At 35.7% G+C, this 12,982-nt stretch overlaps 2 protein-coding genes across 3 annotated transcripts; one reads left to right on the forward strand and one right to left on the reverse strand.

The window, feature by feature from the left end:
• Nucleotides 1-309: 309 nt before the first annotated feature.
• On the forward strand, nt 310-6,263 carry LOC133860789 (fatty acid hydroperoxide lyase, chloroplastic). Its single transcript, XM_062296412.1, has 3 exons — nt 310-806; nt 4,701-5,082; nt 5,472-6,263. The coding sequence occupies exons 1-3, from the start codon at nt 363-365 to the stop codon at nt 6,116-6,118; spliced, it is 1,473 nt and encodes a 490-aa protein (XP_062152396.1). The 5' UTR covers nt 310-362; the 3' UTR covers nt 6,119-6,263.
• Nucleotides 6,264-8,283: 2,020 nt separating this feature from the next.
• Nucleotides 8,284-12,189, reverse strand: LOC133860774 (uncharacterized). 2 transcript variants are annotated; one of them, XM_062296386.1, is made up of 4 exons: nt 11,842-12,189; nt 10,269-10,292; nt 8,670-9,051; nt 8,284-8,528 (listed from the first exon to the last, which is right to left on the reverse strand). In XM_062296386.1, exons 1-3 carry the CDS (start codon nt 12,041-12,043, stop codon nt 8,705-8,707), a joined length of 573 nt encoding a protein of 190 aa, XP_062152370.1. In that variant the 5' UTR covers nt 12,044-12,189; the 3' UTR covers nt 8,284-8,528; nt 8,670-8,704. The 2 variants fall into 2 exon arrangements, with proteins under 2 accessions (XP_062152370.1, XP_062152369.1); XM_062296385.1 differs by having other exon boundaries at nt 8,284-9,051; nt 11,842-12,188.
• Between the last annotated feature and the right edge of the window lie 793 nt (nt 12,190-12,982).

The raw sequence follows: 12,982 nt of genomic DNA on the forward strand, positions 1-12,982 counted from the left end.
CTTTTTTATGAAAAGAAAATACTTGTTCAATATATAACATTGATTCATAGGATTAGCGTGAAAGCTAACCGGGCATAAGGCCATTTTAAATTTTAATCCTTTCATTTTAATTATTTAATTCGATCAATGCTATTTAGGAGACTGCTATATAATACTGAATACTAATTAATAAATTACACTACTAAAATTAGCTTTTAAATTAATTTTTTATTACTTTATTATTTTAATTATATGACAGTCGGATATTCTATTCATATTTTTCAAGAGAGTTAATATTATATTATAAAGTCTCTCATATAATATATAACTCCTTTGTCCACACCCCTCCTAACTACTAAGAAGACGCACACACTTGAACAACCATGATGAGCACTACAATGAGCATATCACCTACAGGCGTGCCATCATCGGCGCAACCGCCGCTATCTTCACAGCCACCACCGCCGACAAAAAGCCTGCCGCTGCGCACAATCCCTGGCAGCCATGGGTGGCCGCTGCTAGGGCCGATTTCTGATCGGCTTGACTACTTCTGGTTCCAAGGGCCGGAGACATTCTTTAGGAAGCGAATAGAGAAGCACAAGAGCACGGTTTTCCGCACCAACGTCCCCCCGACCTTCCCTTTCTTCTCCAATGTTAATCCCAACGTTGTTGCCGTCCTTGACACCAAGTCTTTCGCACACCTCTTCGACATGGAGATTGTGGAGAAGAGGAATGTTCTTGTCGGAGATTACATGCCCAGCCTCAAGTTCACCGGGGATATCAGGGTTTGTGCTTACCTTGACACTGATGAGCCAAAGCACGCTAAGGTATGCCGTCATTTATTTATTTTTTTAATTTTCCTCCATCTCTCTCACATAATTAATTGTTCCAAAAAGCTTTAGACAAATTAAAAGAGAAAATATAATTTAATTAAGGAAAGTTCACCTAGCATACTTGAATTTCCATCATTTGTAATTACCCTCTCAACTTAAAAAAACTCTCAATTTAGTAAATTTGTGTCAAAATTCTTAAAATATTTGGTTTTTTTTTTCTTTTTAAGAAAAATCTTAAGCACAGGTAAAATTAAAAATTGAAAGATGAATATTATAAATTAAGAGTTTTTAAAATTTAAAAAGATAATTATAAAAGTGGAGAGAATTCGAGGGAGTAAAGAAAAAATTTTCATGTAATTAAAGGGTGTGAAAACTGAAAAGGGTTCCATTATTGTTCCCCCTTTGGTGCTTTCATGGATGGTCCTGAAAATGGCTCTTGAAAAATGAAAAGTTTGAAGATGCCGATCGAGTTACGTCAGAATAAGGATACGGGGGGGGTAGTACACTGTTACTGGGACCATTGAAATTATAGGTTGTCCTAGAGTGTAGAGTTTTTAGGACGGACAATAAAAGCATGGGCCTGCATGGCTTACAGCTAGGTCGGTGGATTAGATTTTGAATATGTGGTGCTGCAGAGACGTACGGTCACCATCATTGTACCGTAACGTAAGCCGGTAGCGAGCTAGTAAGGTTGGTTTGGCAACAAAGTGGAATAATTATTCCACTCAAGTTTTTTCTAAAACCCACCCATCTGCCTAAAAATTTGGATTTTGACCCGAATTTTGAGTTCACTCAATGCTGTCTTTTAGATTAATGGTGGAATCCACGCGCAGAAAAAGTTGACTAAAAAAATACGTGGGTTCCACATTTAAATAATAAACTATTAATAATTTAAATAAAAAAAAAAATGAAATTAAAAAAAAAACTGACCGTTGGGGGAGGCCGCGCGGCCTCCCCCGAGTACTGGGGGTGGCCGCGTGGCCTCCCCCGAGCGTGGCCACCCCCGACCTCCTCTGGGGGTGGCGCGCGGTCACCCCTTGCTTCATTTTTTATTTTTATTTTTTAATTTTTAATTTTGATTTCAATTATTTTTTTTTAAAAAAATTATTTATTTATTTTTAATTAACTAATCAATATATAATAAATTATATTATTTATATTATTATTTCACACAACTTTTCAAAATACCAATTATTATACACAACTTTTTAAACTTTCGATCATTTCTTACCATTAAAATATAATGTTTTTCAATTTCAAAATTCAACATCCAAACACAATTTTTTACCTCGATATTTGTAAATAGAATTAGAATTCAATTCTAATTCTAAAAATTCAATACCCAAACGAACCATAAGCTTTTTATCTTGTGTTTCTCAAATTAGCTTATGCTATAAAACATATTTTAATCTAATAATTTTCTCATAATATCAAAGTCCTGGTCCGGATTAATTTTTGTTGAAAAAACAAAAAAAATTTATTTTTTATTTGGACATTGTGATATATACAGTGAATGGCAAGAAGTTACTATTCACCGTAGCGTAGCACTAGATGTATTTTAGCTCACCCCTAGCTCATCTGCTGGAGGTGAAAAAGGGACAATATTAGTTAATTACTATTAACATTTTACCTAATCACCTAATCTGCTGGAGATATTTAGGTTAAGATAGTTCACAACTTCACATGCCGTATGAGCCATTTCATCAGTATGATTTATGACCTTAGAGAAATAGGTTCTCACAATATGATGGCTCTCCCTTGAATATGAGTCATTCAATGTAAACTGATTATTGCCATAGTAGTCTCATTGAATGGGTAGGTATGACCCCCACTTGCCTGAACAGTTTAGAGTGTGAGACTTACTTTTGTGGGGCTGTTCAAATTGCGTGAAATTCACATAGTTAATTATAGGAAGTTTTGATCCATCGCGATGTCACTTGATCCATAGATTAACTAAAGAGTAATGCTATTTAGTAGACTGCTATACGACTGCAGTACAACTGGATAATGTGGCAGTGAAAACCAGGTCTTGGATCAGGCTCGTAAAAAAAATCAAAAGTTAATCTACAACGTTATTCCAGTTGTATAACAATCTACTAAATAACATTACTTATAACTAAAACGCTAATGTTGATCGACTCCAGCCATGTTGCCTTCAATACTTCCACAATTTTTGGGATATTTGTCTAACTAAATCCCTATATTATTTCCTAATGATCTAATAAATAAGTCTTGTTTTTTGGGGTAAATTGCCAAGGGTTTCATTCGTTTGGACAATCACAATTTCATATTAACTCAGACAAAAAAGAAATCAGGATATCACATAAGCTAGCATAAAAGCCTGTTAAGAGGTTTCTTCAAGGCCTTGGGTTTGAAGGTCATTCTAAAGCTTTCCCTTTCCTGTTTCATCATTTGATTCTGTTGGATTGGTCTTAAGACTGGCATATTGAGTGTCCCTTCAATGGCAGAGTGTAAACTTGGATGATCTGAGAGCAGAGTCACGGGCCATGGGCTTTTGTGAGAGAAAGAGAGAGAATTTGTGTTTGGTTAGGGTTTTCACTAGCAATGAATATACAGGGGATAACATGGTGTTGTTTTGATTAAAATATAAAATATATATTTTTTTAAAAAAAGGGAGATTGTTGTATCGGGTCATTTAACCAACCAATAGAATTTTCAAAACTATTATACTGCCTACTAAATCGACCCGACATCGAAACAAAAAACTCATTCTACCTATTGGCCGCTTATAGTTGGTAGTTGGTAGTCGGCTGGTGATAGTTCAGTGGCGGTTGGAAGACAGTAAGTAGGCAGTGGGCGGCCAATTTGCCCACTCCTATCTAAGACCATTATCAATAGTAAAGATAATTGCATCATTGATCCTTGGGGTTGGCCTAAATTACAAATCACTCCTTGTGGTACAAAAAGTTCATGAAAGGTCCATATGGTAAACTATAATTACGAATCACTCCTTAAACCCATTTTTCGTCCACTAAGTTAACAAATTTCGTTAGTTTGTCACGTCATATCTAATAGGAAATTAACACGTGGCCATCCTAGGCCTAGGGGAGGCCGTTGCCGGGGGCTTGTATTGTGACAAATAGTTTTACCACTTACTTTTTCTTTTTTGTTTTTAGCTGAATATTTTCTTCTTTGAATGATGCCAAAAAAAGACTTATATAACTCATCTATTTTGTTAGTACTAAGAATGGTGATCAAGGGTTGACATGTGGCAGAACGTTAATTATTGGACAAAAAAATAAACGGAGGTACCAAGTCCGTCTTTTTCCAAAACCCAGGTATCATCTGTGATGTGAATTGAAACTAAGGTACAAAAAAATAAAGTTTTTAAACCACAGGTACCAAATATGTCTTTACCCAGCCTTATTATTATTATTGTTGTATTGTTTTGATTTTTGATCATTGAAAATAACACACACTCACCCAAACATTCACATTTCAAACATAATGCAAGCATAGCATGCATAATTCGATGGGTTTAGTTGTAACATAATTGGAGTATTAGCACATTATATTTCATAAAGATAATTATTAAAAGGAAAAAAAATGAAAACGTATAAATTTCATCAAAATATGTGTCATCTATTTATAATTTTATGGATTTTTTGGGATCAATGAGCAATTTTATAATTAATATTTTGTTTTGTGCATCTAATGATGTATATGGTGTTACGTTAAAATTTTTAAATGAACATATTTACTATGTGACACTTTTTACACCATCACATTTGTAAAATTTAATTTTAAACCTTGAAATGTGGCCAATGCACTCTTGCCACCTCAAAAATTTTCAAATCTTAACCCGCCAAAACACGTTGTCATTAACGACTTTTCTGACCACCACTTAAATATTCTCCATGTACACAGCTCAAGAACTTTGCCATGAACATTCTGAAACGGAGCTCAAAAACTTGGGTTAGCGAAGTCCTGGCCAACCTTGACACAATGTGGGACACCATCGAAACCACCATTACCGAGTCAGGCTCCGCTAGCTACATCGTCCCTCTCCAACAGTTCATCTTCAAGTTCCTCACCAAGAGCCTTGTCGGAGCCGACCCTTCGAGCTCACCGGAAATCGCCAAGTCCGGCTTTGTCATGCTCGACCGCTGGCTCGCCCTCCAGCTCCTCCCCACTGTCAAAATCGGGGTCCTTCAGCCTCTGGAGGAGATTTTCCTCCACTCTTGGGCATACCCTTTTCTCCTTGTCAGTGGAGACTACAAAAAGCTCTACCAATTTGTTGAAAAAGAAGGTAACTAACGTTATAACTACTCCTTTATTTACTCTAAGCATTCAATAAAGTTCTAACATTAAATGAAATAGCTAGGCACTTTTTATTTTTTAATTTTTTTTTATTTAATAACAATGCTAATTCAAGGCACGGGCATATCAGTGTAGTTAGATAAGAATAGAGTTTTTAACATTACTCATAGGGACTGAACCAGGATTTTTCAAAATAAAGGGTCAAATTTATTTTTAATAGGGGCATGCTTAATTTTTAAGCCTATATATATATAAAATTTAATAAAAAAAATTAAAAACCAGCATGGGTCCATCCCTGATTACCCAAATAATATTTAAAAAACTATATTTTAAAATTTAATCAATTAAATTGATATTTTTTATATATTTTTTTGCCAGGTAAGGAAATATTAAGCGTAGGTCAGACTGAGTATGGACTGACTTCAGAAGAAAGCATTCACAATTTGCTATTCGTGTTGGGTTTCAACGCATTTGGCGGGTTCTCAGTTTTCCTGCCGAGTTTATTGAGTGCACTATTGAGTGACACGACCGGTTTGCAAGAAAAGTTAAGAAAAGAAGTACGAGAAAAAGGCGGTTCAACTCTGAGTATTGACTCGGTAAAAGACATGGAACTCGTTCAATCGGTCGTGTATGAAACCCTCCGACTCAACCCGCCGGTTCCACTCCAATACGGCCGCGCCCGAAAGGATTTTCAACTGAGTTCACATGACTCGGTCTTCGACATCAAAAAGGGAGAGTTGCTTTGCGGGTACCAAGCTTTGGCGATGAGGGACCCTAAGGTTTTTGATGAACCGGAGAGTTTTAAACCGGACCGGTTCGTGGGGGAGAAAGGGTCCGAGTTACTGAGTTACTTGTACTGGTCCAACGGGCCGCAGACCGGTTCACCCAGCGAGTCGAATAAACAGTGTGCGGCTAAGGACTACGTGGTCCTCACCGCTGCTTTGATTGTTGCTTACCTGTTCAGCAGGTATGATTCGATCACGGGGGCATCAGGCTCAATCACAGCCGTAAAGAGGGCAAAGTAAAGTGAGGTGGTGATTGATTGTGATGTTTATGGGGTTGTAAGTTTTGTCTCTATTTGTGGCTGTACTCGATCAAAAGCACAGATATTTATGGTAAAGAAAGGGAAAGTGGGGGTCCACCAATAAATGAATGAAGAGTGAAGGATGATGGTGATGTTGATATTGATATCGATGAAGGGTTGGACTTGACACAAATGGTCCCACCTTCCATCCCATAACATGGATGTGTTCAGTGTTCCATGTTTTTTCGCAAAAGATATCGAGAACTGCTTGATATTTTAATTTAATTTAATTTAATTTAATTATTATTATTATAGTTTTTTTTTAAAATTTAGTTCCAACTTGATATGTCACACTCCTACGAGATTATAACATATTTCTTAAAATAATAAATCTTATGGGATTGTGATACATTAGGTTAGAACCAAATTCTAAAAAATGTGTTTGGATGTCTAACATGGGACTTGTTATTTGCACTACAGGTGCACAATACTCCTTCACATGAGGGTGGGTTCCACACACTGGGACTCACTTTCATGTGAGGGAGTGTTGTGTCCCTGTTGTACCCCTGTAGTGCAAATACCATTTTCCGTCTAACATTTCTCAAAGATATCATGCGAGTATGTGAACGATGAGATCTTGTTTTCATTTCACTCCTTATCTCAAAATGATGTATAATTCAATGCTCTTTTGTGAAGTTATCTCTTTTAATTATTCTGTGTTAAACCTTACTTATTAAAGGAAAGTTTAGGCTCTACAAATTCAATGATGGATTTAAAATTTGGTTGTATGAAAATAGGTATGAGATGATTAGGAGATGAATGTCTAACATGTCCTTAAAATATTAATCAAAAAGAGAATTATAGTTTAGCTCCTCAAACTACTAGCTCCACGAACTACTAACGCTTGGACTCTAGCCGTCCAAAGTACCAAAACGTTTCAAAAAGGCTAATTTTGTTGAAATATACCTATGATACCTCTGGCACATGTCATTTTTCAATTAAAAATAATAATAAAATTTTAAAAATAAAAAAACTAAAAACAACTGAAATTTTATTTTTTATTTAAAAAATAAAATGGGTGTTTGGAGGTGGCTGCCAAAACACTCATTTTCTTTTTTTCTTTTTTTCTTTGTTTTAAAAAAAAAAATTAGTTTTTTTTAGGTTTTTAATTTTTAGTTTTTATTTAGTTTTTAATTTTATTATTATTATTATTATTATTTATTTTTAAATTAATTATTATTTATTTTTTTAATTAAAAAATGACACGTAGCAGAGATATTATAAACATATTTTGACAAAATAAGCATTTTTAAAACTTTTTGTTAGTTTGAAAGCCAGAGTTCAAGCGTTAGTAGTTCGTATGGCTATTTGCAAAATAACTAGCAGTTTGAGAGGATAAATTGTAATTTTTTTAATTAAAAAATAAAATTCATATTATGTTATTAAAATTAGACTTTTAAAATAAGTGAAGACCGAGAATAACATTCTCATTGTCAGGCTGTTTTGAGATCAGGCTGCATGGTCCATGACTCTTATGTCATGCGGTGGCACTAGGAGTATACAACTCTGTATGCTAGTTAAATAGACTGCCAATTGAGCTCCTAGAAATGGTGGTAGGTTACTTGGGTTAGTTTATGGGAACTTCTTTTAAGCTCAAATCAAAGAAAAAGAATTGAATGGCCTAGAATTTTTGGATAGTAATGGGCCATCTAGAATTGGCATGAATCAAGCAGGGTAAAGTCATGATAAATTTCCAGGCCCAATGAGAATGTCCAGCCCAATGAGAGCGTACTACAAGTCGTTTACACTATTGACCTGACACTTCACACATCAGTTCTAAACAATTAAATTTAATTGTTACTGACGTAATAATGTCATATAAATTAACACTTTAGTTTATAAGTCCATGTGACGCTTATTATACAGACCGCCAAGTTTGTCAAAGGATTGTAAAAACTTCACTACCCGAAACATTTTACTTTTCAATTTTATCCCATGGCCCAAGCTTTTGGAAATTATACATAAAAGACATGTCAGTTTAATAGTCTGGATCGGAAAAATTTCCTCCAAACCAATTTATCCGAAAATTATGAAAGCTTTGCCCTTATAGGTATTCAACTTCCATATTTGAAATTGTTATACCAAGAAGAGACCAATCTGACAGCATACCAAAAATTTCACTATGCATGATATGCATTTTTAATAAACAAAGGGATAAATCTCTGGCACACTATTTTCACATATAATCACAGTTTCTAGTTTTGCTTGGAAACAAGACTAAAATATTACAGTCTGTACTTTGTGAGTCTTACAGTGGAACCTTAAACTAGACTTGGGGTGGAAAAATTGAGAAATCTGGGCATGTTTGCACAGCTTGGCGGATTTCAGAAGGCTCAATAATGAGGAGGTTTCTGTACTTGACCATTAATGATAATACATAATTTAGATTGCTTAAGATGGTGAGCAGATTCATGAAAAGCCCCTCTTTGAGGTGAGGCCTAGTAAAAATTCATCACTGCCGGCAAAAAGAATCAACTTGTAGAAGAAAATACCTTGGATACCTCCTCTTGAGAACATGGTCGGTCTTTTATGCAGTCTGGACATTTCCCTGAGCCTGAGTATGAGAGTTGGCAATCCCTTCTTTCCATCCTCTCTGACGAGCTCTCAGCTCCCACATTGCTGTCAGTCTCTTTTGAGCCACAAATGCTGCTTCAGCTTTCTCCCTCGCTTCCTCGCATGTTTCCATGCCCGAATTGCACTTATCTGCTTCCTTTTGATACTGAGATGTAATCTTCTTTGCCTCGAGCAGAGCCATGTCAGCACGCTGATGATTTTCCAAAGCCTCGGCTTCCCGTAGCTTCAGTTCCTCTGTCAATAGCTCTGCAAAATTCTTTTCAGTGTCTTCACTCACCTCTGGGTCATGCTTTGCGCAATCTGCATTGTGTATGCCCAGTTCAATAGAAGAAAAAAATAGTGATATCAAAAGAACTGAGAATCAATGAACTCAAATCCTCATTATCATCCTCTAACTACATCATCACTTAAAGAAAGAGAAAATACAGGGCATGTCATGCCCATAACCAGCACACCTCACAGCACATGTAGCTATAAGGTAATGCAAGGATGCTGGTGCAAGCCAAATAAGAATAAAAGAAATATTCTCATGAATATCAATGCCTTAAGTATCATCACATGCATCCTTTTGTCTACATGGCATGCTCCTCACATTAAACACATGCGTAAAATACATCTCAGGTTCCACATAAAAATACAAAGTATTTAACCTCATTCAAACAGTAAAACAAGTATACAAGGAGACTTGCACCAAAGCCACCAGATCTGGCGAGTTACATTCGATCATATTTTTTAAGTCACAAATTTATTCTTCAATGTGGATTAATGCCCATGGAATAAGAAAAATGAGTACGAAAAACAAAAAGTCTGACTATTACTGAAAATGATAACGGATTAAACGAAAAAATCTCATAGATTAATTTTTCTTAAGATAATCTTATATCTGCGTCAAGATACAACTATCTCAAAATTGTGTGGAATTATAATAAGTTCTCATAAAACATGTGTTTAAAAAGACAAGAAAACGTTTAATTTCTGTAAGAGGTAGCCAACTTCTCCTGATACAAATCTGAATTAACTGGAAGTGTTAACTAAATATTAGAAAGGGATTGCTACTCCAGTTAAATTATGTTAGTAGCTAGTAGAAAATCAAAACTTGATGCAACCCTCACTTTCTCTCAGTTGGAAACAAGGGGATAGTTTGCATCTCAGAGTTCAAAATAGCACTGTTGAATCACATGGATACTAGTGATAAAAGGAAAATGCTTAATTAGAATAGAGCCTTAATAAATACCTCCTTCTGCATTTGAAGGTGTAAATTTTAAAGGAAATGTTAAAGGAACACAAGCAAAACTAAAGAAGTACATCTAAATAGAGTAAGGAACAAGCCAAGATAGAGATCTATCACAAGCAGAAAACCGCATTCAGTATAACTGCAAGAAATAACGACATATTCCCCATTCCTACTTCCATGCAAATTTGAATAGGATATTAAGGAAAAAATTAAGCTCTTCAGGTTTCATACACCAAAGCAATTTACAACATCCCCACGGTTAATTCATGGAAAAGAAACTGACCTGCAAAGGAAGTATTGCTTAACCCTGCATAAATTCAGACAAAGAAACTGAAATAAGTACATGTTTGATTGCCAGAACAAATCAGAAGGCAGAAACTAACAGAATATCAAAGATCACATATCCAGCAAAGTGATGTCGATTTGCAAACAGACTATGCATTTAGGAAGTTGGAAGACAAATAACCTATATAAAGTAGGTATATTAAAAAGATACTCATGAGTGCTAAGTCTTACATTGGTTCCTTACTAGGTGACACTGAGCTTTATAAGTAATTTTAGAGAGCTTCCAATTGACTAGTTCTTTTGAAGTGGTAATGTAGATATGGATAATACTTTTCTTGGATTGTTACAAATGGTATCAGACCAACCTAATAACGCTATGTGGTACTGGAGCACTGCATGACATGGTCTTGACGAGGACGTCAAAGATTTAAGGGAGGAGATTGTAACACTCCAATCCCACATTGTGTGGATATATTATAAAGGCACTCATGAGTACTAAATCTCACATTGGTTTCTTATTAGGTGAGACTGAGCTTTATACGTGATTCTAGGGCGCTTCAAATTGATAAGTAATTTTCGAATGATAGCTCAGGTGTGGTTAGCGCTTTCCTTGGATTGTTACATTAGGTGTGTCTGTCATTCACAACAAACCAATGGGCAACACATTTCTTCAGACATAGGAATACACGGTCCGATTGAGGGGGTGTTGAATTCCCCTCATATCCACAGATTTAGGAGCTAAATCCAGTCAAATCCAAGCCTACTTCTTCATATATAAAGATTTTGTCTTTGCAAGGATGGAACACATTGGTTAAAAGCAGTAAGGCACATATAATATTAATACACCTTGGTTATAACTGGCATGCAGTGCTGTCAATGGACATTAATTGTAAGGAAAATGTATTGCGATTGGGGATTTGTCAAAGCAGAGTAGAAATGTTTTGGATTAGAAACCCAAAATGATGATAGAAAGTGCAAATCAATATATTCTAGCATTAGCAAAGAAGAGAATCACAATCCCATCAGCAAACCCCACCCGACACGCTTTCAATTTAAAACTTTCAAAAAGTAATACTGCTTCTGTTGTTTTTTGTTAGCATTTTCAGATCAGTGTTCTCAAATTGTTCATCTTCATATTTTGCATTTTTCAACCAGCAAAAAAAAAAATCTTTGAAAAGGTTGAAAACCCAATATCTGAAAACTCCAATTTGTTCATATATCGAAACCGAATTAGCATAGATCTGGAGCCAATTGGACACCATGGAAGACCTGGGTCACAAAGTAAAAAGCTAGGAAAGCACCACGACAACAAAAGCCTTAGTAACTCAAGAGGTCTGACTCGGTGCTCGCATCACTCAAAATCAAACCAACCCAGATAAACCAAGCAAACCCCATATACTAACAAGATCCCTAAAAACATTAACAAACATCAAGATTTACTTGCTACAACAAAACACGCTGTCAAATACCCATCAAGAGAAAAGGGATCTACAAGCAAAAACAAAGAGATCTAAGAAGCAAAAAAGAGATGTCTCAGAAGGTAAAGATGTGATCTTTTTTTTTCTGTGTACCTTCGGGGAGAGACAGGAGGGGCTGAGAGGAACAGTCACATTGGCAAGGAGGGCAGGCATAGGAGGAGGAGGAGGAGTGGCTGACGGCGGCTAAGCCCTCCATGAAGTGCCAGTAGAGCGGTGGCCCCAGTATGTAACCCGCTATGCACAGTCCCACCACCACCAATCCCACCTTTAACACCGTTTGATTATTCATTCCCATGATTTGCTCAGAGATGGGAGAGAGAGAGAGAGAGAGAGTAGTAGTCAGCACCAGCGTGAATCAGCTGGGATTGGTCTTCGTCTTGGTCCCCATCTTCTTCTCCTCCTTCACATTTATCACTTTTTTTTTTTTTGACAAAAAATAAATAAAAAATTGTTTCTTTTTCAACTTTCAACGGCTTTGAGGGCTGTAAATCGATCGGGGGAGATGGGTTTGTCTACCGCGTCGGTGCAGCACCTAGATCATTTTTTTTTTAAATAATAATAATGATTATTATTAAAATTAAAATAATTAAAATTTCAATGATTTAATTAATTAATTAATTTTTTTAAGTCACAAGATAATATTGTGATAAAACAACAATAAACCAAATGGTTGTAATGTCTTAAAAGATAAGTCATATAATCAAAAATTCGTTATTCTGGACAAAGTTTTTCACAAATTGGACCCAAAAAATTCTTCAAATTAAGGATATTAAAAACTAACATAAGTTACGGACACATATTAGTTTAATAAATTTAATTTAATTTTTTCTTTAAAGATAATTTGAAAGAAAACTTTATCTTCATCAAGCTATAGAAAAACTTAGTACCACCTAATAACAGTGGGTATGCTATTTAAAACACTTATTTGAGACCACAAAGAAAAGTTGAGAGAGTAAGAGAAGACAACAGTGTGCTTTGCTTGTCGGAGGAGGGAGGTCCCTCCCCCCGGCTCTTGTCTTGCCCTTAGTCCTCTTGGACTAAGGTATTTTGCTTCCTCCCTGAACTTCTCTTAGTGGAATTTAGATTTTCTTCCAACCTTTAGGGTTGTGGAGCTTTTGTTCTCTTATCCTTGATAAGCTATGATGGTTTATATTTGTGTTTTCTTTCTCTTTTCTTTTGTTTTTGGCAGGAAAACTCAATTCTAGGAGTTCTAGCTTGGAGGTGTGGCGGTGAT

Source organism: Alnus glutinosa, chromosome 2, assembly GCF_958979055.1.
Source record: "Alnus glutinosa chromosome 2, dhAlnGlut1.1, whole genome shotgun sequence".
Classification (NCBI taxonomy): domain Eukaryota; kingdom Viridiplantae; phylum Streptophyta; class Magnoliopsida; order Fagales; family Betulaceae; genus Alnus; species Alnus glutinosa.

Coding starts and splice junctions, on each gene's coding strand:
- LOC133860789 (XM_062296412.1), top strand. CDS start 363: ATGATGAGCACTACAATGAGCATATCACCTACAGGCGTGCCATCATCG. Junction 807..4,700: donor ATGAGCCAAAGCACGCTAAG/GTATGCCGTCAT, acceptor CCATGTACACAG/CTCAAGAACTTTGCCATGAA. Junction 5,083..5,471: donor CCAATTTGTTGAAAAAGAAG/GTAACTAACGTT, acceptor TTTTTTTGCCAG/GTAAGGAAATATTAAGCGTA.
- LOC133860774 (XM_062296386.1), bottom strand. CDS start 12,043: ATGGGAATGAATAATCAAACGGTGTTAAAGGTGGGATTGGTGGTGGTG. Junction 10,293..11,841: donor CCTCCTGTCTCTCCCCGAAG/GTACACAGAAAA, acceptor GAATTTATGCAG/GGTTAAGCAATACTTCCTTT. Junction 9,052..10,268: donor AAGCAATACTTCCTTTGCAG/GTCAGTTTCTTT, acceptor TACACAATGCAG/ATTGCGCAAAGCATGACCCA.